This window comes from Lissotriton vulgaris, chromosome 3_1, assembly GCF_964263255.1.
Source record: "Lissotriton vulgaris chromosome 3_1, aLisVul1.2, whole genome shotgun sequence".
Classification (NCBI taxonomy): Eukaryota; Metazoa; Chordata; class Amphibia; order Caudata; family Salamandridae; genus Lissotriton; species Lissotriton vulgaris.
The window spans coordinates 1357909469-1357936640 of NC_141689.1; the positions used below are offsets into that span (position 1 = coordinate 1357909469).

The window sequence follows — 27172 nt, forward strand, 5'->3', positions numbered from 1 at the left end:
CATGTTATACGGTTGTATTGATTCCAACCTTATAAAAGACATATAATTTCTTTATTATTTTTTCACATATCGCAGTAGCAATATATGGTTCTTGTGGTACCGAAGAAAGCCTAGGAACAATATTCTGTATGGCTGAAACATGTAGACATATTAATTACATCAATACAGTTATTATTTAAAACTGTTTGCACTGTTTTTAGTGTGGGTATCAAGAGATACTCAGTAAACATATTTTACTCTTGCAATCCATTTTTTATCTCACTCTCACTTTTCATGCACTGAGCCCATCAACCTTTTAGAACTGCCCCTTCACATCTGTGATATTTTAGAGAGCTATCTCTCTTGAATTTCTCCACTACATCTAAAAAAACATCCATGAGCTCCCTTCTCAGTGCAAGAAGGTTGTAGCCCTTGGTTACACTAGCATGTGGCCAGGAGGAGACCCAGATGATGGAGCATGTCACTCCGTGAGTGATGGGAATCCGTCCTTTCTAAAGGATTTTCCTCAGTAAAGGGTCTCCTTTCTGAGTTATATCCTCCCTTTGTCGACAATACCATTGAGTTGCAGCCTCTTCATTGAGTCTTGTTTTACTCAGGAGACCCGCAGATTTGTTAATGTGGTTATAAGTTATATTTGGGGAATTTATCCACACTGGTCTCTAAATGTTCCCTGAGACCCTCCTTTCTTTTTGAAGTGCTTCCCCCCCCCCCCCCCCCCCCCCCATTATTATGTAACTGTTTCAAAGTCTGTTCTATCGCTGGCCTCCCCGACTCGTGGCACACTGCTACCATTGTGCCTAACTTTCAAAAGGGTGATTTGCAGTCTCCTAGTTATTATCACCCGATCTCCCTGTTGGACTCTGCTGTACAAACTGCAGTGAGTGTGGTGTAGGAGCGTTTGATGTCCTGGGTTAGGGAGATGAATATGCTGTCGGAAGAGCAATATGGCTCTAGGAGGGGCTCAGCTCTGTGGAGAAATGCTTAAATTAGCATTTGCTTTTTAGCAAATATACCATCGCAAAGCAGGGCTCCCTTTTCCTAGCCTTCATGGAACTGTCGAGCGCGTTCAACAGCGTGTTAAGATCTAACCTGGAGACCTTGCTGGAAGGTATGGGAGTCGATTCATGGCTTGTTCAGTTTTTGTGGCCCTGCATTTCCATCTTACAGGATCTGTGAGATTTTGCCCTGCTGGGGAATGCACTAGCAGCTTTCCGCTGGAGAAGGGTGAACACCAAGGATGTGTCTGTGTATTGCCCCCTATACTATTCTTATTGTACATCAATGGCCTAAAGGATGTGTTATTTACCTGTAATGCAGATGTACCATAAGTGGGTAAGAAAAAAGCTCGTGTTACTCTATGCAGATGATGCTGTTTTACTTTAAAGAACACATAAGAGCCTCAATACCCTTTTCCAGGCATTTGTTAACTTCATGGAATCTTTGGGGCTAGCCACAAATCACTCTAAAACTTTCACCATATTTTGCGACCCAAATCCATGAGGATGAAGGGTATGTTTCTACAGGGCCACCCTGTTTCTCCTACACAGGACTTTTCCTATTTGGGTATGGTTTTTGATGCTAGGGGTAGTTGGGGCCCCTGTAGATATAAAACCTCACTAAGGTTTTCCACCGCTGCAGGCTATCTTTACAACTTAGCCTCACACATTGGTACAAGACCTGTGGCTCCCCTTCTGGAGGTCTTTACAAGCAAATGTCTACCTATTCTCACCTATGGGGCTGGTATCTGGGGATTTTCTAACACTACCGCCCTTAAGACAGAAGAGAATAGGATCTTGCGATGTATCTTAGGCATACCCCCAGCTTGTGCCTCTTACATTGTCCACCCGGAGTCGGGGGTTGAATATGTTGAAGACAGTGTTAAACTTCCCTCCTTGTGTTATGGTGTACTATATGGACGAATTTGCCTGCAGGTTTTAATAGGAAGGTGAGTTCTGATTGTCTCGCCTGCGAAAGAGGCCTGGCCATATATCCTGGTTACATTATATTAAGCAGGAATAGTCTGTCCTGGGGTTACCAGAACTTTTTTCTTCTCCCTCTGCTATTATCAAGGCTAACATTAAACACATTTCATATCAGGAAAATAAGGCTTAGAGAGGCGGAGGAGCTAGCCAAAACCTCAGTAAGGGAGTATGGGCCTCTGTAGACCACTCCCAATATGAACCATCCTGTCTTAAGTGGATGCCACCTGGGACAGAGTTCTTTGAACCAGGTTAGATTCGGTATTATAAGATGGCATTTTAGCTTTCCTGTGAGCCAGTTCGACCCCAATAAGATTTTAATCTGTCCTTGTGACGAGTATTTGCCCCAGAATTTGCTTCATTTTACCTTTTTTTGTGAATTCTATTTGGTATTCTCCAAAAGGTTATTTAATACCTCTAATCCGAGCTTACGGTTTTAGAAGATGAGCCAAGCCCTTCCTCTACTTGCAAGGGTTAAACTCTCCAACACTTTGCATCTCTATTTGTTCCTTTTTAAAGGGTGCTATTGCCAGGAGAAAACAAATGTTATGTTGACAGCCTGGTCCTGCCAGTTTGATCTGTTCATGTGATGACCATGGGGCATTGTGCCCATGCCAGGATGTTCTTTTCTTATTAACTTGCTTGAGGGGGACTCTTTGTTTTTTTTTATTTTATGTGTTGCTTTTAGATTTGTCTTATTGAGGTTATCATGAGATGTATTTTCAACAATGCTATTTATGTTTGTAATGTAGTTTTATGGCTGTGTCTCACTGCCGAAATAAAGTATTATCTGAAATTTGACACTGGGTTAAACCCAGTCATCTTGAGTTGTTATGTATTTTGCAGAGTAAAACCTCATGCCACGAATACTTTAAAAAGTGCAATAATAACAGGTTCAGAGAGACAGTATGATTTTACTCTGCTGAGGAGAAAACTCTAAAATAAATAATATTAAAACCCTTATGAACGTGTACATTTTTCTGAACTTATCTGTTAAAATTCTGTAATTTCCGAAACATTTTAGAGAGTCTCATACCAAAGGATTAAATCGCCATAATCAAATACCTCTCCTGGACTGATTCATTAAACGTCAAACAGCCTTCTTAATACAAAATTCTATGACAACATTGGCTGCTATTCTGTAGCATTAACCTGTATGATGAAACAACTCAGACAGAAGTAGACTAGCAGGAAAAAGATTTGTCTAGAACGCTAAATGAGGGCGATTTTATACATCTAATAAAATAACCTTAATTACAACAAATGTAAAAACATAATCACCAGCCATACATTTAAGCACCAACAACGCAATAAATACATCGATACATAGTGAAAGCACAGAATAATAAGAAACTGTCTCCCAGTGAAAGTCATGAAACATGTGTAGGATTTACCACTTGATGTTTGCTTTCATAGGGCCTCATTTATGACTTTTTGCCGTAGGGAAGCGCAGAAGGCCTTCCTGCTGCGCTTCCCTACGGCAAAAGAAAAGGGCAGTAATGCGCCGTATCTATAAGATACGGCGCATTCCTGTCCTTTTCCCCTGCGCCGGCGCACAATGGGCTGCCTGCGCCAGCGCAGGTAGCCTTGCACAATGGTGCAAGGGTGCCTGCGTTGCGGGGAAGATTATTTTTGTACAGGAAGGGAAACCTTTCTGTACAAAAATAATCACAAGAGGCTTTTCCTCTTTCTATGTGTGCTGTAGAATGCAGCACACATAGAACAAGCATTTACAATGCAATGGTTTTGCCTTTGTTAAAGTTAGAGCGATTGGCATTGCTCTTGACATTATTTTTATTTATGTTTTTTTTTAACATAAATAAATGGCATTGTCATTTACAATGCCACTAGCTTTATCTCTCGCAAATGACACACACCAACACCCACAGAGAGCCCCCCCAACACACACAAACCCCCCCACACACACACACCCACACAGAGCCCCCCCACACACAGCCACACAAAGCCCCCCACACACACCCACACAGAGCCCCCCCACACACACACCTTCTGGCCCATTATCTTTTCTCCTCATCAAAATAACTGCCACACCCCTTTCTTTGTTCTGAAAATGGTAGGTAGCAAGCCATTTCAAATCTAGGGGGCTGTGGCCTAAAGAGAACTTTCTGAGGGCATGGAAAGAACAGCAGTCTCCTTTTTCATGGATGAGCATCCCCTAGCTCGGTTCTTATGCTCCACCTGTCTTTCTTTGATACTTCCTCCATTCTTTCCATAGTGTCAACAGTGGGTCAATATGCTTTGTCCTTTCTTTCCATAGCATCATGGCCGCTGTTGGATTCGATACCAAGTACAATGCAACGGTTTTGCCTTTGACAAAGTTAGAGCTATTGGCACTTTAAATGACAAATTGTTTATTTATGTGTTAGTTTTGAAAACAGATAAATAAATGGCATGGTCATTTACAATGCCAATAGCTTAATCTTTTGCAAATGCGAGACCTATTGCATTTGCACCCACACCCCCACACACACACACAGCCACACGCACACAGAGCCACACACAGAGCCCACCCCCACACACACACAGCCCTACACACACACAGCCCTACACACAAACAGCATCACACACACACACACACAGCATCACACACACACACAGCATCACACACACACACAGCATCACACACACACACAGCATCACACACACACACACAGCACCACACACACACACACACACCGCATCACACACACACACACACCGCATCACACACACACACACAGCATCACACACACACACACAGCATCACACACAGCATAACACACACACAGCATCACACACAGCATCACACACACAGCATCACACACACAGCATCTCACACACACAGCATCACACACACACAGCATCACACACACACAGCATCACACACACACAGCATCACACACACACAGCATCACACACACACAGCATCACACACACACACAGCATCACACACACACACAGCAACACACACACACAGCAACACACACACACAGCAACACACACACATAGCATCACACACACACAGCATCACACACACACACACACACAGCAACACACACACACAGCATCACACACACACACATCATCACACACACACACACAGCATCACACACACACACACAGCATCACACACACACACACAGCATCACACACACAGCATCACACACACAGCATCACACACACAGCATCACACACACACACAGCATCACAGGGGAGCAAAGAATTATGTGACAGTGGAGCAACGAATTATGTGACAGGGGATCACATACAACAACGTGAACCAGGTTAAGGAAGATGTCAGGAGCTAAGGCACATAACCCCAACTAGCCCTTCGGTTCTCAAAAACAGTATTCAGAGGCTCGGCACCTCTTCTCACAGAGTAAGCACTATCTGCACTCACTGTATCAGCTTCCTGGGTTTAGGGCATGACTCAAAGGCAACGGTGAGTTGTCAAACTCATGAAGGAGAGTCACATGGGGACAAATTCTGTAAGAGGGACAGATAAAAACAAACATGTGCCTCGAATCAGAACCGCACATTCGTCAAAGCCAGGATGGCAAACCCAGGTTCCCTAAAGGGGTAATCATTATTTCATTTTCCCCGGGTATCCCTCAAGTCCTGAGCGCTACTTACCAAACAGTTCACCCAAACTCGCTGGTAATAGCTGGTTTCACCGTTCCACAATCACTAGTTATCAACTGGGAAATCTCAGAACTCAGCCCGCTGAGATCCGTGTACTTGTGTCGCATTCAGGAATCAAAATCTAAAACAACAAGCTTCAACTAATACAGAGACAGACTCGCATGCATACCACAGTCCACAACAGAGTCAGTTACACTCAGACAGAAAGACAACCTCACAAACACCTGGAAGCATGGTTTGTGCACACAGCATAAGGAACAATGCAGCCCAACATGCTCGCAAGAATATATGAAGAAATTAAATGACACATGTAGCCAGACAAGAAGCGACAAACAAGATCAGTAGACCCGAGTACACCACAACTCGTTCACACGATAGACCCAAAATTGCCGCACACAATATATACATAAATTCTTGCGCACATTATAAGATAGGTAAAATAAGTATCCTGGTAAACGGACAACAGGCCAACCCGCACATCGCCAAGCACAACCTTGGGCTCAGGGAAATACTTCATGTCAGGTACCGACAGAAAACGGCACAGAGGCACGCGATCGGACAGGCACACAAAAACACGAAGAGGCAGACACACACTGGGGAAAGGCACAAAGTCAAGGAAAGACAGGCACAGAGAAACGCCAACAAACGGACACAGAAATATAAAATCAAGCAGGCACAATCCACAAACTGGCACATAGAGACACATTCCGACAGTCATACAAATAAAAGGACAGGCACATAGAGACACTTCAACAGAATACACATACAGCAGCAAATACACAAAGATGGACAAAGAACTGCTCGTATAGTTAGTTAACTCCTGGGAAGCCCATGATACTAATATAAGAACGGAGTGCCCTGCCTTCCCTTAGATTGTGGAGAACAGCAAGTGAATTTTTAGTTCAGTGATCTCAAAGACAGGAAGACCAAAAGAGAGAGGACATTGACCTACATCACACGAGGAGAATGAGCGTATCACTCGTATCCGAGTTAATCCAGGCAGTGCTTTATGGAACTTGCAACGATGTATCTTCCTCTTAGAAAATGCGAGATGTAACTCATTTAACACTATCTTGAATTCATGGGCACCTTAACATATTAAACATGATAGGAGTGGCGGAGGTGGGAGCTACAACGCCAACTATTCTGCGAGAGTCTTTGAAGCGCTGCGTTCAGTAGGTGATAAGGATCTCTTGAGTGGAATGCAGCAGAAGCAAGAGCCCTGCGCCGCCCATAGGGCCCTCTCCAGGCCGCTAACAATGGCACTGTGTCCGCGCACTCCACAGAAGGGTGTACGCGAGGACAGCCAAGCATCGGGGTCAAGGCAGGAATTTGACAAGGACGTGCCGCACACTCCCGGCCATGGCAACAACTTGGATTCTGGATGCGCACTGTTCATTCTGGTCCACACAACAAGAGGCAGCTCCATTATTGCTACTAGTATCAGGATTTTGGGATATCCCATACGGACAACCAAACACAATCACTCTGGGGCATGACACAGGTGCATATTGCCGTCCAAAAGGTAGCGTGATCTACGCCAGAGGTGTTTGCAGTACGGCAAAAAACGATCAGACCAAGGGCGAAGGTTGGAACAGAGCCAACACTTTCACTTGCACATTCTAGGTTCCCAATGCGAACAGAAGTTTTAAAGTACATAGAAAAGCATTTCCTACAGCAAAAAGTGATTGCTTGGCTGGGGCTCCCCGCCACGTTGGTTGCCTCCTAGCCCCCAGCGGTGCTGAGTAAACAGTTTTTATTTTCAATCTTGGCAAATGGGGGGTCCCCGGCCTGCTGTGTGTGTCCAATCCGTGGTGAATGAGAGGGGACTCAGTCAGGCATCCATGAAAGGAAAGCCCTTATTGTTTCGGTGACTGTGATGTCGGAGTATTCTGTGAATATGACACGAGGTAAACGGAGGGAGGGGGGGGCGGAAAGGCACGGAGAGCGGGAGGGGGGTCGGGAACGGCCACACACTCCAAAGCAGAACCCGTTTTTCAGGGTCACCCACAAGTACTCCAGACGCACCACAGAAGTGTGGATTACCTGCAGATCTCCAACCAGCAGGTTCTTCTTTCGCCATATAGAATATGTGCCTTTGACCCTGTATACTATTCTGCAGCGTCCTCACAGCGCTTCATAACTCCGACGAATCCACGAAGCGCTTTAATTCGCACCGGGATTCAGACACCCTATCGGTGTGCCTGGTTAGTAGGAGATTAGAAGTTCAGCCTATGAGGAGATATTGGATAAGGTGAGCGAGGTTTCCAGAAGTGCACTAAACGGGGACTGGCAAACGCGGATGTGCATTAACATATTGCCTTGGATCATGAAAGAATGTATGAGAACTGGAAGTAGTACTGCAGAGCCCATAAATGCAACCACTACTGTCTGCTGTCTGCCCATCCATGCTCTCTTGCTCATGGGTGCGTCATGCAGCACGAGCGCGTGCAATCTTCAGCAACACTGCCCCGCTCTGCCTGCTCTGTGCTCACCGCGCTCTCCGGTCCGCCCCCCCCCCCGCCGCCGGGGGGCTCCTTGCGACGGCGGCAATCTGTTGACTTCTCCGGTCTCCCTCTTCAGCATGGGAGACCGGCAACGTCCTCCGCTTCTTCCGGGGCTCCCTCCAGGCAGGCCACGGGAGCCCCGCGTGGGCCGCCATACTTCTTCTGGGCCGCCGTCTTCCTTCTTCCCCCGGGCGGCGGGGGGGCGGGCACTTCCGGCCGGCCGCGCTAGGATTGGCCGGCCGGCTGAAGAAACCCCCGGGCGGGGATCGAGCAGTAAGGGAGGGAGGGAGGGGGAGGAAGGGAGGGAGGGGGAAGGTCACTCACCTCCAGACCTGGGCATAATAAGGAGACCCGTCCCGAGCAGCAAGGGAGGTGCCGGCAATGCCGGACCAGATTCGGGGGCGTTCCCGGCTTTCGGCTGACGTCGCGTGACGTCGGCAAAAGCCAAAGAATCTCGGGAACGCCCCCGAATCTGGTCCGGCATTGACGGACAGGCCCCTCGTCCAATGGCTAGGCTCCATTTATGGAGCCAGCCAATAAATGACGAGGGCCGACCCAAACCCACACTACAGTTCTCATTAGGTTTTCGCCTGCGCGAAAAAGATGCGCAGAGCGCATCTTTTCGCCAGGCAAAACCTAAAAAGGAAATACGAGGAGAAATAAAGACATTTCTCCCTGTTGCGCCTCCCTTACGCCTCCCCTGGGGAGGCGTAAGCTTTTGGCACTGCCTCAGAGTTACGATTTCTCGTAAATCTGGGGCAGTGTCAAAAGGCCATGGATGTTGCTGGGAACGCCCCCAGCAACACCCATTGCACGCCCCTTTAACGCAGGACACTGCGTTAAAGGGACTGATATTTATCAGGCAGCAGTACGCCACAAAAACTGGCGTACTGCTGCCTGATAAATACCACGCAGGCTTCTGCGCCACGGAACTTCATGAAAAGTGAAGTTCCGATGGCGCAAGGGGCCTCATAAATGAGGCCCATGGTATTTACTTTCTTTCCCATTGATTGGCTGGACAGTCCATCAAGACCATGGGATTTTGTGGAAGGCTGCAGTGTCCCATTTTTGAATGGAGGTCAGTTGGGCATGTTTCGTAGGCCCTCGGCAGTGTAACCCAGATTCACATTTGCAGACCTGCTGATCCTGTTGGCCAAACGCTGCATTCCAATGGCCTGGAGCAGCTTACGCAAAGTACATAAAGAGGCAGAGGCTTTTTTCCTTGCACTGTCGGCTCGCAATGTTCACCACTCTGGGTCCGTAATATACAAGTAACCTAGGGGGCACAACAGGTGTTTGAGCCCACGTTCTGCGCCACCGGGGCACTTTGGTTTTGCAGAAGGGGCCGCAGACGCATGTGCGGCCCTCTTCTTTAATGCGCATGGGCATTCCCTCATTTTCATTTGGGTGTGGCCCCATGCACATATGGGAATTTCTTTGCCTCTGTGCCAGCGCCATATTATAGACACGCGTGGAAAATTAAAGAAGCTGTCAGGAGGCACACTGAAAGTGCACCACCTAAAAGGTGGCGCACTGTCAGTGCCCCCCACCCCTCCCCCCCAGAAGGCAGCCCTCTGCAGGGGTTGAAGGGCGTCCTAGACATCCCCTTGCTTGCAGACGGGTGCAGTCTCACTGCACCAGCCTGCAAGGGGATCTCTCACCCCTCTTAAATGTGCAGGGGGGTTGTCACCTGTACAGTAAAACACGAAGCAGCTGCTTCAACGCCGCTCCATATTTCACTAGAATGAGCTGCCCCAGGGCAGTATGAGTTTGCGGCTGCCCTTGGGGCATCGCATTCAATCTTACACAGCACAGTCTCCTTGCCTGGTGAAAACAAGGAAAATGTGCCCCATTGTATAATACGGCCCCTGTTGTTTTATATATATTGTTTAACATCTACATACCTTCAGTTGCATGCCGGCCAACTTACAAATAGATTTGACTGTGTGAGGAGGGGGTGGGACCAAGTCCCTGCCCAAAGCAGAAATAAACGGTTGCTGTGGCTGTCGCCTATGTCCTGGGGTGTTTTCACACTCCTTAATGGCTTACAGCCTTCAAAGACCAGCTGGAAGACCATAGTATGCAGCGGTTTCCAGCTCACATTGACTGCCGCCGTGTGATTTCGACTCACCGTGTGACCGTGTGAAGGGATCCAATATAGAATGACACACAGTGGCACTGGGTGAGTAGGCAGGTCTGTACTTGTACTTGTGCAGCAATGAGGTACTCCCTGTATTGCACAATCAGTATTGTTGCTTTGTAATATTAAAATAATAAAATATGTTAAACAAAATAGTGCCTTCTGGTGTTTTCCAATTAACTTTATGTGGTGTGGTGAAAACAGTTCTTGTGGCTGCTACAGGTTTTATGGTTTTGTGAAACAGCCCTGGCTCTCTCATTTGATGCTGTTCCAGGACAGTCTCCCTCTACTGGGGCCTCCAACAGCCCTCTCGGGGACAAAGATATTTTTATGTGCAGTGTGCCAATCGCCGTTGTCATCTCCCATGGAAACCCCACTGTATTTTTCAGGGGGGCACTCAGTTTGTAGTAAGCTACTGTGTCCACACAAAGGTTTCTCAAGGTTATATATAGTACCACAGAGATGTCAGAGTGACCAGAGGTATGTCAGAATACGGACCTCGGAAATATACTTTAAAATGTTTTGTTTGAATATTTTCGTTAGTTAAGTGACTGGTTACACACGAACAAATACAACTCAAAATAATCCACAGAACAAAAATACGTTAGTAACGTGCAAACCACAAAAGTGCCCATAAAGCTGTGCCTGTAACAAATGAAAACATATATTAAAATGAATGTTCATGTTTTAGTACACTCAAGGCTTGGTTTTTAAAATCTTACCTGTCTCAGCCACACGTTGGTCGTCATTAATTGCTTTTTTTCATCCTAAGAAAATATAAAAGCAACCTAATTAATGGTGTATACAGTCACAACCCTAAAATTGCATCTCTGTATTGTTATTCCAAAAAACACTTTAAATTTGAATTAAGCTGGGAATCAGTTAGAGGCCAACTCAACAGTTCATGCTACTTACTGTTGTCCGATTTTAAGAGTGCCTCTTATTTCCGATAGGACCGGTAGCAAAATTACCGACACCGATGGAATAGAAATTTGCCTAGCCTTCGAGAAGGTAAGTTTCAATTCTATTAGGGACGCAGAGGCGAGGATTATGCTCATTTTTCTTCGCTTTAACAACAACCTTTCAAACAGCAGCTTTATCACAACCATGTATAATAAACTACATTTCCCATAAGACTAGGGTAAAGTAAAGAAAAACAGTCTCTAGGGAGTCCTTCCACAGTGTTCATGGCCCTTATCCAAAAAACCTTTGTGTCACTTCCTGCACTTCCTCTTTCTTCGCTGGAGGAACTCTGCCCTACTCACGCATCCTGTTTCGAACCATCGTTCCCTGAAAGAAACAACACTGATCATTTACGAAGCTATTAACGTACAAAACATATTCAAGCAAAACTGCAACATGAAATAGGCATGTAAAACATCAGTAGGGCAAAAAACCCTATTTAATCATAAAGAGACCACCTAGTCTCATCACATGACCCCTCATAACAGGTAAAAAGATTACTTACGTTCATACGGGGCGGGACTGCAACCGACGAGCTTGCAGGGAGGGATAATCCTCGCCTCTGCGTCCTTAATAGAATTGAAACTTACCTTCTCGTAGGCTAGGCAAATTTCTATTCTATGTCAGGACCAGAGGTGAGGATTATGCTTCTTCAAAGCTTGTCTATGACCGTCTGAGCCACATTCAGCAGCGGTTTAAAATAGAACCTTTTAAACGTGGAATCCGACGACCAATCCGCTGCTCTCATAAGGTCCTCTAAACGAATGCCAAGGCTAAAGGCTTTCGAAGCCATCGCTCCCCGTGCTGAATGCGCACCAAAAACTCTTGTATTAATGCCCGCCTCTTGCATGATCCAACGCACCCAACGGGCTATAGTGGTAGATGAGACTGCCTTAAACGGCTTTATAAGGGCTATCAGGAGTTATCGTTCGCACGAGGGGGCGGACTTCCTCCGTAGCCTCCTGGTGGGCTTTAAGGCATTGAACCACACAGAGTTTTGGTGACTCCTCAAAAGCAGGAGAGAAAACTCTCGCTGTAATATCCAACGCTCGGACATCCGAGACCCTTTTGTGCGACACCAGTCATAGCAGTATTGCTAGTTTAGCCGACAATTCCTTTTGTGAGAGGAAACGGTTCAGATGCCAAGATGCACAAGTTACTTACCTTCGGTAACGATATATCTGTAAGAAACAGTAGTTAGTATTAGATTCCTTACCTTAGAATACCCCCAGGCGTCAGACTGGATCTGGAAACTTTTGCGTAGCAGTACCCCTGCGCGTCGGTAGGCGTCGTCTGCGGCTCCGCGTCCGTCGTCGGCGTCGTTGGCGCCGGGATGACGTCGCCGGAGTACTTAGATGCCGCCCTCGCGCGCTGACGTCAGTTCTTATACACAGCTTTTCCGCGCCAGAAACACAGAGCCATGATAAAAACCAACACTGGTGCCATGAAACTAGGGCCCTGAAAGGGGATGACCTTAACCCTAGATATCAGTTTGCAGAACGGGGAGGATGGATGGGGCGGTAAGGAATCTATTACTAACTACTGTTTCTTACAGATATATCGTTACCTGAAGGTAAGTAACTTGTGCATCTGAAAGAAACAGGTTAGTATTAGATTCATTACCTTAGAATAGATACCCCAGCAATACCAACCCCGGTGGTGGGTCTGCGAACCAATAATCACACCAGAAAGTCCTGGAGGACGGAACGGCCAAAAAAGCCATCCCTCCGGACTTGGCTGTCCAGGCAGTAGTGTCTTGCGAACGTGTGCAGCGAGGCCCACGTAGCTGCCTGACAGATGTCCTGCAAGGGGACTCCCCAGCCAAGGGCAGTAGTAGCCACCGTGGTCTGAGTGGAATGGGTTCTCAGCCCAACATGAGGCTCCTTTTTAGCCAAAGAATAGCATGCCTTGATGCACAACACGACCCACCGAGAGATGGTCCGCTTGTGCACCGCCCGACCTTTCTTAGCGCCCACGTAACCAACAAAGAGTTGGTCATCCACCCTAGAGCTGGCGTGTGCGATCCAAATAGAATGAGAGCGCACGTTTTGGGTCCAGACGGTGAAGCCGCTCTTCCTCTTTAGAGGGATGCGGAAAGAAGGTGGGCAAGGTGATATACTGCCCGATGTGGAAGGCCGTGACTACTTTGGGCAGGAAATAGGGTCTTGTCCGCAACACAACCTTGTCCGGATGGACAGAAAGGAAGGGAGGCTTGGATGAAAGAGTCTGGAGCTCACTCACTCTCCTGGCAGAGGGGATGGCAACCAGGAAAGCAGTCTTAAGGGTAAGAAGACAGAGAGGACAGTTATGAAGTGGCTCGAAGGGAGCGCACATCAGAACAGTAAGTACAAGGTTCAAGTCCCACTGAGGCATCACGAAGGGAACGGGGGGAACATATGAGTGATGCCCTTTAAGAATCTGTTAACAACCGGGGACTTGAACAAAGAAAGCTGATCAGGTAGCCTTAAGAAGGTGGAAGGGGCAGAAAGGTAGTCCTTTATAGTGCCCAGAGCAGAGCCCTGCTGGGCAAGAGAAAGAAGGAAGAGGAGAACCTCAGAAAGAGGGGCAGAGAGGGGATCCACAGCCTTTGCTGTGCACCATGCCACAAACATGTTCCACCTGCAGGCATATACCGACTTTGTAGAGGGACGCCTGGCTGCCAGGTTTACATCACAAACTTCAGGAGGCAAGTCAAATGGCCTCAACTGTCGCCTCTCAATCTCCAAGCATGGAGGTGGAGACTGGACAGGTTCGGGTGGAGGATCGTCCCCTGCTGCTGCGACAGAAGGTCCTCCTGAAGAGGCAGATGAATCGAGGGATCGATAGACACACTGAGTAGCTCGGGATACCAGTATCTTTGTGCCCAGTCCAGAGCCACCAGGATAACTTGGGCCCGGTCGCGCCTGATCTTCTTCAGCACTCTGGGCAGAAGTGGTATAGGCGGAAAGGCGTACAACAGACCGCAGCTCCACTCACGACAAAAAGCGTCCGAGCGAGTGCCGCCTTGGAAATTCCAATGCGCAGAACTGATGACATTGCGCATTCTCTTCTGTGGTGAATAGATCTAACCAAGGCTCTCGCCACTGCTGAAAGAGGCCTTGCGCCACGTCAGAGTTCAGACACCATTCGTGATCCATCATGCACCGACGGCTGAGTTTGTCCGCCCTGGTGTTCAGAGAACCTGCCAGGTGTTGTACCATCAGGGTCACGCCTTGATGTTCCAGCCACTGCCAGAGACGTAGAGCCTCCTGGCATAGGGTCCACGACCCCACCCCGCTCTGTTTGTTGCAGTACCACATGGCGGTGGTGTTGTCCGTGAACACCTGCACTACACTCCCCCGGACAGAGGGGAGGAATGCCTTCAGTGCAAGCGGGATCGCCCGCAGCTATAGAAGGTTGATGTGGAGCCGGGACTCCACCGGAGACCAGAGGCCTCTGATCTCGGCCTCTCCCATGTGGCCTCCCCAGCTCTGGAGGGACGCGTCCGTCACAACTACGTGCTCCGGTAGGGGTAGGGAGAGGGATCTGCCGCTGAACCCAATCGCGGTCCGTGAGCCTCCACTGCAACTGTCTTGCAGTGCCCTCTAAGATCAAGACATGGTCGGACAGGTTGCCCTGATGCTGGGCCCACTGAAACTTCAGGCCCCACTGCAGAGCCCGCATCTGCCACCTGGCGTGATGCACCAGCAGGATGCAGAAGGCCATCAGCCCCAGAAGCCGCAGCGTCAACCTGACTGAGGCTAGGGATAACGGCTGAAAGATCGGAATCAGAGCCTGAATATCCTGAATCCGCTGTTCGGGAGGATAAACCCGAAACTGCGCCGAGTCCAGAACCGCTCTGATGAAGAGGAGCTTCTGAGTGGGACACAAGTGTGACTTCGGCACATTGATGGAGAACCCCAGCAGGTGCAGGAGGTCAGCCATAGTCTGGAGGTGGCTGACGACTGTCTGGGGTGAGCCTGCCTTCAACAACCAGTCGTCGAGGTAGGGGAAGACTGAAACCCCTAACCTGCGCAGATGAGCTGCGACCACCGCCATCACTTTCTGGAACACCCGTGGGGCGCTGGTAAGGCCAAAGGGGAGCACGGTAAACTGAACGTGCTTGTGGCCTACCATGAACTACAGGTAACATCGGTGGGCCGGCAGGACGGGGATATGAAAATAAGCGTCCTGCAAGTCCAACGCTACCATCTAGTCTCCTGGGTCCAGGGCAGCTAGGACCTGAGCTAGTGTCAGCATCTTGACCTTCTCCTGCCGGAGGAAGCCGTTGACGTTCTGCAGGTCCAAGATAGGGCATAGGCCCCCTTTGCCCTTCTTGGGTACCAGAAAGTAGTGGGAGTAACAACCACACCCTACTTCTGGCCCAGGAATGCACTTGATGGCCCCCTTGGTCAAGAGGGCCGTAACTTCCTCACGTAGAAGTATCAAGTGATCCCCCGACAAGCGGTGGTATCGCGGTGGCATGGCTGGAGGGATCGCCTCGAAGGGGAGGGAGTAGCCCCTTCGGACGATTTGCAGCACCCACCTGTCCGATCTGACAGTGAGCCAGTGGAGGTGGTGATGGTGGACCCTGCCCCCCACTGGCGTCACATGGGCCTGAAAGCTCGGACTAGGAGGGTTTTGAGGCGGATGCTGCAGGGGCAGGTGTGGACTGGCCTCGCCGTTGTCAACAACCGCCGCCACGGTGGTTTCCACGTCTGCCACCGCGCTGGACGGTAGTCTGCGGCCCGTGGCTGGCAGGACGTGTGGGGGCACCCCTTCCTTGGCCACGAAAGGAGCGTAAAGCAGCCGTTTGCTGGCGCGGGCCCTAGAGGCCCAAGGACTTGGCCGTAGCCCTGGAGTCCTTAAAGCGCTCAAGCGCATGGTCTGTCTTGTCGCCAAAGAGGCGACGGCCATCAACCAGCATGTTCATAAGGGTGTTCTGGAGATCAGCCGAAACGTTGGCGGACCTCAACCAGCCGTGGCGACGAATCGCCACCGTCGTTGCCATCGCTCTGCCTAGTGAGTCCGTGGTATCCAGTCCACAGCGGATGGAGTACCGTGCCGCATCTCGACCCTCCGCAAGGGCTTGGTTGAGTTTAGTCTGGACCTCCGCCGGACATTCTGGCAGCACGTCCGCGACCGTGTCCCACAGAGGGTGGGTATAATGGCACAAGAGGCACGTGGTGTTGACTGACCACAGCCCTAAGCTCAGGGAGGAGAATACCTTCTTTCCGTATTGCTCGTACCTCTTGGATTCCCGATCGGGGGAGCCGTCGGGAATGCAGTCTGGGAATTAGAGGCCTGGATGACCAGGCTCTCGGGGGTGGGATGGGTGGACAGGAAGCAAGGGTCGCCTAGAGCCGGGCGGTGGCATCTGGCCACGTTCCTATCTACAGGCTGACCTATAGCGGGCTTGGACCAAGTGCCCAGAAGAACATCAGACAAGGCCTCATTAAACGGCCGCAGAGGCTCGGACGAGCTTGCCTGTGGTTTAAGGACCTCAGTGAGGAGTTTAGTCCTCATGGCCACGACTGGGAGCTCCAGACCCAAGGCCTTGGCCACCCGTGTCAGTACCACACTATAGGCAGCCCCCTCCTCCGTAGCCACGGTAGGAGGGGAGACAAAACCAGTGTCCGGCGACGTGTCCAGACCACTGACCTTCCCTAGCTCACATGTCCAGTCCTAATAAGACTGGCACCTGTGCCAGAGGGTCCTCAGACCCCTCCCAATCCCCCTCGCCACCCATCTCCTGAGACTCAGGACCAAAGAATGGGGCCGGGTCATAGAAGTAAAAATCTCCCATCGGCGTTGAGAGCGGTGCCGTTCCGGCGCCGGACCCGAATCAAGGGAGGGATCGGGGATGGCGCACCTCGGAGGCGGCGCCGGGGGCGACACCCTGGAGGCCGGCGAGGTCGTGAGGTCGACTGGCGATGACCCGGGTCCGGATGACGTCTCTTCGACTTCTTGTGCTTACCTGAGGACTTCGAGCCTGAAGACGGAGGATGACTCCCGGAGCTATGGTGGCTCCGACCCCGCAACCGGTCCCTCGACCTCCTTGCGGACCGGGACCTCAAGCAGCGTGGGCCGACTGCCGAAGCTCGAGTCGCTTGCGGGTCCGCTCCAGCCTAGCTTTAGGCGTCAGGGCTCGACAGTCGGAGCAGGTCTTGTCGTCGTCGTCGAGGCCCAGGCAATGAAGACACCAGCGGTGGGGGTCGGTAACCTACATCAGTCGGTCGCAGTCGGCGCAGGGTTTAAACCCAGACATCCCTACCGGCACCGTCGGAGTCGTTAGACTTCAAAAAGGATCAAAAAATGATAGAAAAAGTTTAGTCAAAAATTGACTAAGGGGTACCACTTTTTCCGGATCTGCGCTTGCTGGCGTGGAAATAAGAAGAACTGACGTCAGCTCGCGAGGGCGGCGTCTCAGTACTCCGGCGACGTCATCCCAGCGCCAACGACGCGGTAGACGGACGCGGAGTCGCAGACGACGCCTACCGACGCGCAGGGGTATTGCTACACAAAAGTTTCTGGATCCAGTCTGACGCCTGGGGATATTCTAAGGTAAGGAATCTAATACTAACCTGTTTCTTTCAGATAATAACAAATTCAATACCTGGTTAACATCCAAAAGGGCTGAATAGCGGGGTTCAGGAGCCAACGATAGTATGATGCCCCTGAGAAGTTTACAAACAAAAGGATGTTCCCCCAAAGGGGCTCCATCCACTGGCCCATGACCTGCCGAAATTGCAGAGCGGACTGTGTTCACCAACCTATATGCCAAGCCTTTCTTTGCCAGGTCCGCCAGATAATTAAGAACATTTGTCAAGTCCACGACCACGGGACCCACTTCCCGTCGCATACACCAACATACCCATCTCGTCCAAGCCGATGTGTATCTTTTGGACGTACTGTCTGCCCAAGCTCTAGAGAGCAGGAGCTCAGCGTGCTCCGAAAGGCCTGGCAGTCTCCAGCATTGCCTGTAATCCGCCACGCCATGAGCTGAAGGGAACCGTCTTCCACCAACCTGTGAGGAACTCCCTCCGGACTCGACAGCAGGAGGGGAATTCGGTGGAGTTGGATTGGAGAATCCCAAGAAAGGTCCAGTAGAACTGGAAACCAAACTTGCGACCTCCAGAACAGCGTTACCAGAACCACGGAGGCTCCCGGTCTACGAACCTGGCCGCCGCGCGGGTGATCATAGAGAATGGGGGAAATGCATTCCCGCTCTCCTGACTCCAATCTTGAGTGAACACTTCTGTCGCCACTGCCAGAGGATCCGGCCTCCAACTGAAGATCGGGGAAGTTGCTGGTCAAGGCGAAAGCAAAGAGGTCAATGGAAAAAGGACCCCAGCGTTCTTGCAGGGAGAGGAAAATCTCCGGATCTAACTTCCATACGCTGGCATCCCGGAGATAACGGGAGTGCCAATCCGCCACTAAATTGTCCTGACCTGGTAGATACTCTGCCGTGACCGAGATCTGATTGGAGAGGCAAAACTCCCAAAACTGTTTCGCCATGTTCGCCAAGGCTTTCGATCGGGTGCCGCCCAGATGACTGATATACCCGACCGCCGACACATTATCCATTTTCAGGAGTACTGAAGCCTGGACATAGTCCTTGGTCCAGCAATGGACTGCAAAGGAACCCGCCAGAAGCTCCAGACAATTGATGTGAAGCGGTTGTTCTTGAGGAGACCAACCTCCGCCGGTGGAGAACTCCCCACACTGCGCTCCCCAGCCTATCCGACTCGCGTCCGACTCTATCACCAAATCGGGAGCGGAACCGAAGAAAGCCCTTCCGTTCCAGGCCTCCATGTGTGTTAGCCACCACTCCAACTCTTCGCGTACCTCGCCCGTCAGCGGGATCACCTGAGAATATGTCAGACCTCTCGGCAGATTATATGCCTTCAAGCGCTGAAGGGCCTGGTAGTGCAATGGGCCCGGAAAGATCGCCTGAATAGAGGCTAAATAGCGACCCACCAGGCGAGCAATCTGGCGCAGGGAAGTCCCTTGCTTGGCTAGGGTTTGGCGGATCTCGTGACGAATCCTCGCCACCTTCCTGGAGGGCAGACTTAATGACGCCAAGGTGGAGTCTATCATGAATCCCAGAAAAACTGCCCTTTGAGTCGGGACCAGGAGAGATTTCTGTTAGTTGAGCACAAACTCTAACTCCTGAAGCAAAGACACTGCCATCTGTAACTGACTCTTCAGCTGTAAGGGACATTGGTCTAAGATAAGAATATCGTCCAAGTAGATGATCAAGCGGACCCCATGTGCTCTCAAATACTTCCTCACCGGCTTGAGAACCTTGATGAAGCACCACCGGGCCAAGGAAAACCCAAACAGGAGACACCTGAACTCGTAAGCCTGTACCCGCCAAAGAAATTGAAAGAACCGTCTGTGGGGTGGAAAAATCAGAACCACTAGGTATGCATCTTTTAGGTCCAGGCGGACTATCCAATCGAGTGGCAGGAGGACGTCTCTGAGCAGATGAATGCCCTCCATTTTGAAATGCCTGTACACCAGCCACTCGTTGAATTCCCGAAGGTTGATAACCAGCCCCTGACCCCCGTTGGCCTTGTCCACCAAAAAGATGTTGCTGAGAAAACCCCCTGAGTGAACCTCTGTAAGACACACCGTTCCCTTGCGGAGGTGGTCGGCGACTTCCTCGTCTACCATGGCTGCGTCTTCTGCACAGAACACTATTGGACGTGGACGAGCGTCCTGGCGGGGGAACCGTAATACCCTATTTGGAACCCCCTCACCGTATGAAGCACCCAGCACCCATGCATCCCCAGTAAGAGCTTCCCAAGCGGGGAAAAACTGTGCCAGCCTGCCCCCAAATCGCACCTGCGCAGTGGGCAAAACACTCACCATTGGCGTTTCCGTTGTTGCCTTTGTAACCTCCGCGGCCTCAGAAGCATTGCCCTCTGGTCGGGTAGAAGTTGTTAAACCGCTGATCCGTTTGGTACTGTCCATGTCCGGAGCCTTGCCCCCTTCCCTGGGGGTTTTGGTTTCGCGGACGGCCGGGTGGTCGGCTCCTGCCCAGACCGGCCCCGCGGAAAACACGAGGATGAAAGACTCTTTTTATATTCGCCTGTGCCTTGTCTAACGAAGTAAACGTGGCAACAAACTTGCCCAACTCTTTAACGAAGGGCTCACCGAATAAACCCCCTTGTCCCATTGCCCCAGCCTCAGAACAGGCCAAATTACCAAGCTTGGGGTCGACTTTTAATAAAAGGGACCTACGTCTCTGTCGAGAGGGCACAGTTTGCATTGCCCACAAAGCATATTGCTCGCTGCACCCATGCTGACAGAACCTCTGGGTCAATCAAGGAGCCAGAACTACAGGCTTCCTCTGCCATGTCCAGTATCTTAGTCATCGGTCCAATGGCATCTAATAGCTTGTCCTGACACGCGCACCAGGAACAGTCTATCCCTTTCTTGGGGTCTTTAATGAACTTAGCTAAGAAGGTAGCCATTTTCGCCTCGATTTCGGGAGTAAACACCACCTTCCCATCTAAAGTAGGCCGGGGGCATTCAGCTCGTAGCCTACTCCGAACCTCATTCTATAAGGACTTCCTGAGGCGGGACGCTACGTATAAGGCTGCCTTTTCGGGGGGAACCCAGTCCGCCAACCTAGGATGTACAATATCATCCGAGTCTAACATGTCAGCGATGCCCGCCTTCGGAGGTTTAGTAGAACCCGGCGGTCGCCAAGATCTCGAGAACCATGCTGCATCATCAGACACATCTGGGGAGTCCCCGTGCTGAGTTTGAGGGGAAACCGTCAGCGGATCTGAAACCGGGGGAACGGGCTCCAGGGGAAGCACTATGGGCGCAGTATGTTCCAGGAAAGCCTGCTTAAGATGCTCAAAAGCATCTTTATCCACCCCCAAGTCACACTTTTTCTTGGGGAGGGGGACCCTCACCACCCGGCTGGCCTGCTTCTGGCTCCCCAGACACCAATGGGTTAACAGGGAAAGGCTGTCCTACCTTCGCGCACAACTGTTCTATTTTTCAGCCAGCCGCTGTTCCATCAGGGTCATTAACTCAGTGACAGCCCTATATATGGAGTTATCCACCTTCTCATAAAAATCATCATCCCATTGTAAATATGAGAGAGAGTCTTCCTCTTCATAGTACTTGTGCTCCATGTTAATAGATTGAGTAATCACTAGGCCAATACCAGGGAGCACACCCACACAGAGCGTGAAAAAATTGGGGCTGAGGGTCTGTCAGAAAATGTATAGGCCAAAGGCACAATTTTCACGGGGCAGTGAACCCCAGGACACCACAACACCCACCGGGTACACTGGGATTTATTGCTGCCTATAATAGGTGTCCGGAAACAACTCTACCTACCCCGTAATCACAGGGCGTGAGGAGTAAACGCTCTCAATGCACCGCACCACTACAGACCCGTAAAACAGGCGTACCAGGAGAAAGGGACAAGGATACTGACCCAGCTGCGCTGGGCGATTCAGGCATTACACAGGGTGCGAACTGTAACAGGCAAACGGAGCACGATTCACCCTGCCTGACTGAAAACATGCTCCGTGGCCAGCAAGTCGCGACACCCGCACAGCGCCCTCTAGCGGGCGGCAGGCTGCACTGCGGTCCTCTCTGAAGGGAACCAAGCCATGTAAGGAGCGTCGGGCGTTCCCGCGGCGAAAAGGGAATCTGATAAGGAACCACAAGGCTACAGATCCCCCCAACAAACACTCTGCCCAACAAAGTAAGGAATGTAGAAAAGCACTTAACTCTAGCTGCCGAGCAGCGAAGAAAGAGGAAGTGTAGGAAGTGACACAAAGATTTATTGGATAAGGGCCATAAACACTGTGGAAGGACTCCCTAGAGACTGTTTTTTCTTTACCCTAGTCTTATGGGAAATGTAGTTTATTATACATGGTTGTGATAAAGCTGCTGTTTTAAAGTTTGCTATTAAAGCGAAGAAAGAATGAGCATAATCCTCGGCTCCGGTCCTGACATAGAATTATGAGTTCTCTTAAAACTCCACAGATCTGGCACCTTTTAGCTGGTGACTCCATGAGTGAAATACAGGGCCAAATGAGGAATCACCTGAAGAATCAGGTCTGGAATTACAGAGTCTCTGTAAATTCCTCATTTCTAAGAGTGCCCTCAGCAACCACTCATAGTAAGTGGTAAATCCATTGAAGGGGATTCTAATGTCCCCTGTATCATTTACTACAGGGGAGGAGTTACAGAGCCAAACTCCAGGGTCCTCAGCATGAGCCCCATAATGCCAGCAACCAGATACCAACAAGAAAAGTGTGAGAATAATCAGTGAAAATAAACTTGCTTAGTTCCTACCAAACCAAGATATCTAAAACAATGGTTCTCAACGAAAGGAACCAAATCCAGTCTGTGCTCACCCTAACTAGGCCAGTGGGAGGGACAGAATAAAAGCTTCAAGAAAGTGAAGCAATACAGCGAAAGAATGTAACACAAAACACCAGCAAATGTAATCTGCAATACACAAAGTAATATGTAAAAGAAATAGAATAACCTCTAAATTATTAACATTTCACTCCTAATTGTTTGCATGCGCGTTTACTCTGGGTTATAGAGAGAATGTGACTGTGTTCCTACTCCCGACACCCTACGACAACTAATAACCCTTTACCCAGTTAAGGTGCAGTCTGAAGGCTCATACATCAGCCAGTACAGTTAAAACCAGAGATGCCCGGTTAGAAAGAGGTTCTTTCACATGAGGAGATCACTCACTCTCTTGTGCTCAAATGGGGAAAGTGGTGGGCTAAAGCGGCTGACCTCATGTGATCCAGTTTGACATGGCGGACAGCTTGCTGTCGACAGGTGTAGTAACTGGAGAGTAATCAACACCCACATACCTCTACGTAGGGACCTTGGGCTGAGCACCATGAGCATGGGTGACCGTACATGATAAACTGCTTGCGGCAAACTCAGGCATCCCACACAGGCGGGGACTGTGAGCGGTGGGCCCTGCAGTAGTGCCTCTAGAGAGGGTGGGAGCTGTGGGTTACTGCTGCGTATAAAGTCACTACCAGCACAAGATTTCTGGACAGCAACTAGACTGGAGGAAGATGAACTCCTGTGCTCTATCGAACTAGCCGCCTCACTATGCCGCGTTCTAAAGCAGCCAAAGACAATTTGGTGATGCCCCTCTGGAATAAGGCCCACAGTCAGATGCGACGGTCCAACCCCCATGCAAACTCTGCCAGCGGAGACGGCAATTGAGTCCTCTGCCCCAATCACTTAGGGATACATGGACCGTTTTTTATAGGAAATTTTAATGGATCTCCCCTCATTCAAAGAAGAGTTTAAATACTGCTTTCACAAAATTCAGAGGGATGCTTCCGGAATAGGGGACAGGGTGGACCAGCTGGAACGGACTGTTGATGCCAGATAAGAGGACCAGGAGATGCTGTGGCACGGGTAACAGAGCTGGAAGATCAACACATCGACCTCCAAACCAAACAAGAAGACTTAGAAAATAGGAGCTGCCGAAACAACATCCGCATACGGGGGTGTCCCGGGGCGCAGAAGGCACTGACATCTCCTTCATGGCGGAGCTGCTCCAGGCAGTTCATGGTGAGGAGGATGCCTCACCGCCTGCTTTAAATAGGGCAAATCGAGTTCCCACTGCAAATGGTCACATGGAAAACATCCCAGATATCCTGACCAGACTACATTTTTTCACAGAGAAGGAAGCAATCATGCAAGCAGCTAGGGGCAAGACGGAGCTTACTTTTCAAGACCACATGATACAACTCTACCAAGATCTCTCGATTATCACCCTGAGAAAGGGCCGTGACTTCAAACCCATCAGTGGTAAGCTATACACTCTGGGAATTCTCTACCCGTGGGGTCACCCCTTTGCCTTCTTGTTTCAATGGGAAGACAAGCGCTGCTTACTTTGATCTCTGGGCGGAAGCCAAAATACTGTTGGGGCTCCCAGAAGATTCTCAGAAAGAGGATGCCCCCTTCCTTTAGGCCCCTCAGGGTGAGACCTCTGTCCCAAATGGACCACGATTCCTCAGCAACGGCAAACTAAACAGCAGGTGGGGTCGTCCACACAAGACACAAAGACATTATTGTTATACTGCTGCTTACATCTTGAAGAAACTGAAAGGTAAAAGACTTCTTAAAACTACTTACTACAGACTTAAAGCATACTTGCACCCCTGAGTGAGCCCCACCAGTGACCCCTACATCGGTCACCCCAACTACTCTGCGCCAGTCCCTGCTCTACTTTCCTGCTCCTTCCCCTGATCCTTAGGGACAGTTGTCCCCGTCCCGTTGCTCTGGGACAGTGTTTCCACAAAGTACAGCTTCCTAGAAGACCGTCTACTTCTTTCTACCTGCCTGTCCTGCTGCCTGCTGTAGGAGAGCAGGATCTGGTTCTTATAGTTACCCCCACTTTTTGCTGATGTTTCACTGTTTTCGACTTAGTCTGGCTGGGATCCTGCTATCCAGGACCCCAGCCTAGCTGCTTTCTCCTATAAATTGATTGCATGTACTTTAGGGAAACCACAGATTGGATTCTGGGGTACCCTTATTGGTCCCTAGTATATGGTATACTATATTCCCAGGGCATAGGTACCCCAGAAGCCTCTCAGGGGCTGCCGCATGTATTATGCCACCCCTGGGAGACCATTCAAAATGACACAACAGGTCTGCTACAGCAGCCTGTGTATGATGGTGTATGCACCGCTTACTTAGATATAGGATCCCTATATCTACCTTATATCACTACACATATAAACATATCAGTCACCCCTATGGCAGGCCTTATCAATCCTGAGGGTAGGGTGCTGGGTTTTGTGTGAGAGGGTGCCCATGCATGAGCAAGGCCCCTCTGCAGCCTTTGGAATCTATTCTCTGGGATTGTTCTGTGATGCAGCCAACCATATACTCTTAAGTGCATTATAACCTCGCTGTAAATCCTAACTTTGAAATAGCTGCAAGGAAACATGTCATGTTTGAGGTCAAACACCTTGGAATCATACCTCCCCACCAGTACTGGCAGGGGAGGTATGATTCCACCTTCCTAGAGGGAGAAATATGACTGCACCAGGCACCGGTGCCAGCTTTCTCGACCCTGGCATCACAAGATGGATGCTGCCAGCCACAGCTGCTGGACGAAACTCCGGCAGGGGAGGCTGGACAATATGTTTCCTGTCACAGGGAGGTGTGACCATCTCCCAGACAGGCTTAAGTGTATTGGGGCTGGGTGGGTGCACTCCAAGAGTGCCTTGATGTCTGCACTGGGGGCACATTCGCTGTCTCTGTGCATAGTCCATCTCAAACCAGTTGCAGGGGCACTAAGCCCCTGCTCTGATGCAAAACTGGACAAAGGACATGGGTGTTGTAACCCCTCTGTCCTGAGCCTCCCATAGGTGGGTCCCCAGAGTTTGTCCCGCCCCTTCCTTGGGTATAAAGTAGGAACCCCTGACTACAGGACTTTAGATTTTACCTGGACTGAACTCTGCTAAAAACCAAGTACTTCAACGATCTGCACGCCGCTGGATGACTGAAGAATCTCCCTTGGAGTAAAGGAGTTACTCCCCTGCAAGGCTGGCACCTCAATGCATCTGACAGCTTTACATCTATGCAGCTCCTGAAGGACTCAGAATATTTTGCAACACAAGAGGTGGGTTCCTAAGCTTCCCCGAGGCCGACCAGTGCTCTCAGGAAACCCGAGACCTGCAGTCCTCGTGTGGACCGTGCAACCCGAACCCCTGGACACCGTGCACATTTGCAGCAGCATATTCTTTTTGGCGATCCCTGAGGCTGTGCTTTCGGCTACTTATAGTCCAAGCCCGAGCAGTGTTTCCACTGAAGATTACCGGCTTACACTCCACAAGTGTTCCATGGGCTGGTAGTGTGTGATTCCTCTTGTGGTCCCTTTGCGATCCATGGTCCGTCGACCTCTGGGTCCCTGTGAAGGTAACTGACTTTCAGTGGGCTTTCCCGGTTGCTCCAGATGTGCCCTGACTCTCCATAGCTTGGAGAGTCCCCAGGACCTTGCTGGTATTCACCGAAGCATCTTTTCTCTCACCACGTGGGTTGCAGTTGCCAAGGCTTGTTGGTCTTAAATCCGGACACCGACTCCCCAGCACTCGTCATCTTTCGTGGGACAGCCTGCCTGCGGACTTTGGTCATCATCGACGTCTCCTGGTCCCCGTGGCACCAGAGTCAAGCTTCACCTCTTCGCACCTGAAGCACCTGACATCGGTGGGCATTCGTCTACCAAACCAACGGTCACTGGCAAGTGACCCAGACTCTGTCCCCTCTGCTTTCAGGTTCTTCACAGCTCCGATACAGGCTTGGATCCCACCGGACACTTTTCCTCTTCACGGCAGCAGCACTTTGCAACATCACGCCATTGGAATCTACGAAGATTCCCGACACCATTTGACACCTATACACCCGGCTTTCCTGGGTTAGGTAACACGAGTACTCCGGTGCTCACATGGGTGTTGCCCTTAGAACCTTCTATGTCCAAAAGGGTTTGCTCAAAGTCCTCTCCTAAGTGTCCTTAAACTTTAAAAATCCAACCGCACCTTTCCCATAGGATTGTACGGAGGTCGCGGTTGTGTTCTCACACTGCATGCGTCCCCCGTGGATCCCCTGTGTCACTACCTTGGGTGGTTCCTTGGGGTCCCAGTGATTCTACATGCTCTAGACACTGTTCCTAGTCAAGTAGTGGTTGTTATGCTACTTTCTTAGTATATGGTTCGGTCTCCCCCTGGAACCCGCTGTGTATTGTGCTATTTACTGTCGTCCTATAACTGTATTATTGTGTGCCTTTGTTCTCTAATCTCATAAAGAGGTTAGTAGAGAGTATTTAGTAATAAATACATATATTTGATATATACCTTGTGTGGTTCTCCTTTCGTTTGGTCATTCAAGTGGTTATAACCTGGTAAACCAAGCTGCTTTACATTCCTACAAGA

At 50.0% G+C, this 27172-nt stretch overlaps 1 protein-coding gene across 1 annotated transcript in view; it reads right to left on the reverse strand.

Annotated features, from left to right (window-relative positions):
- Positions 1-27172, reverse strand: part of CHRNB3 (cholinergic receptor nicotinic beta 3 subunit) — a 448118-nt gene that overhangs the window by 340734 nt on the left and 80212 nt on the right. Inside the window, exon 3 of the mRNA XM_086963701.1 lies at positions 10991-11035. Coding sequence (XP_086819827.1) covers positions 10991-11035 — 45 coding nt within the window. The remainder of the gene's footprint in view (positions 1-10990; positions 11036-27172) is intronic.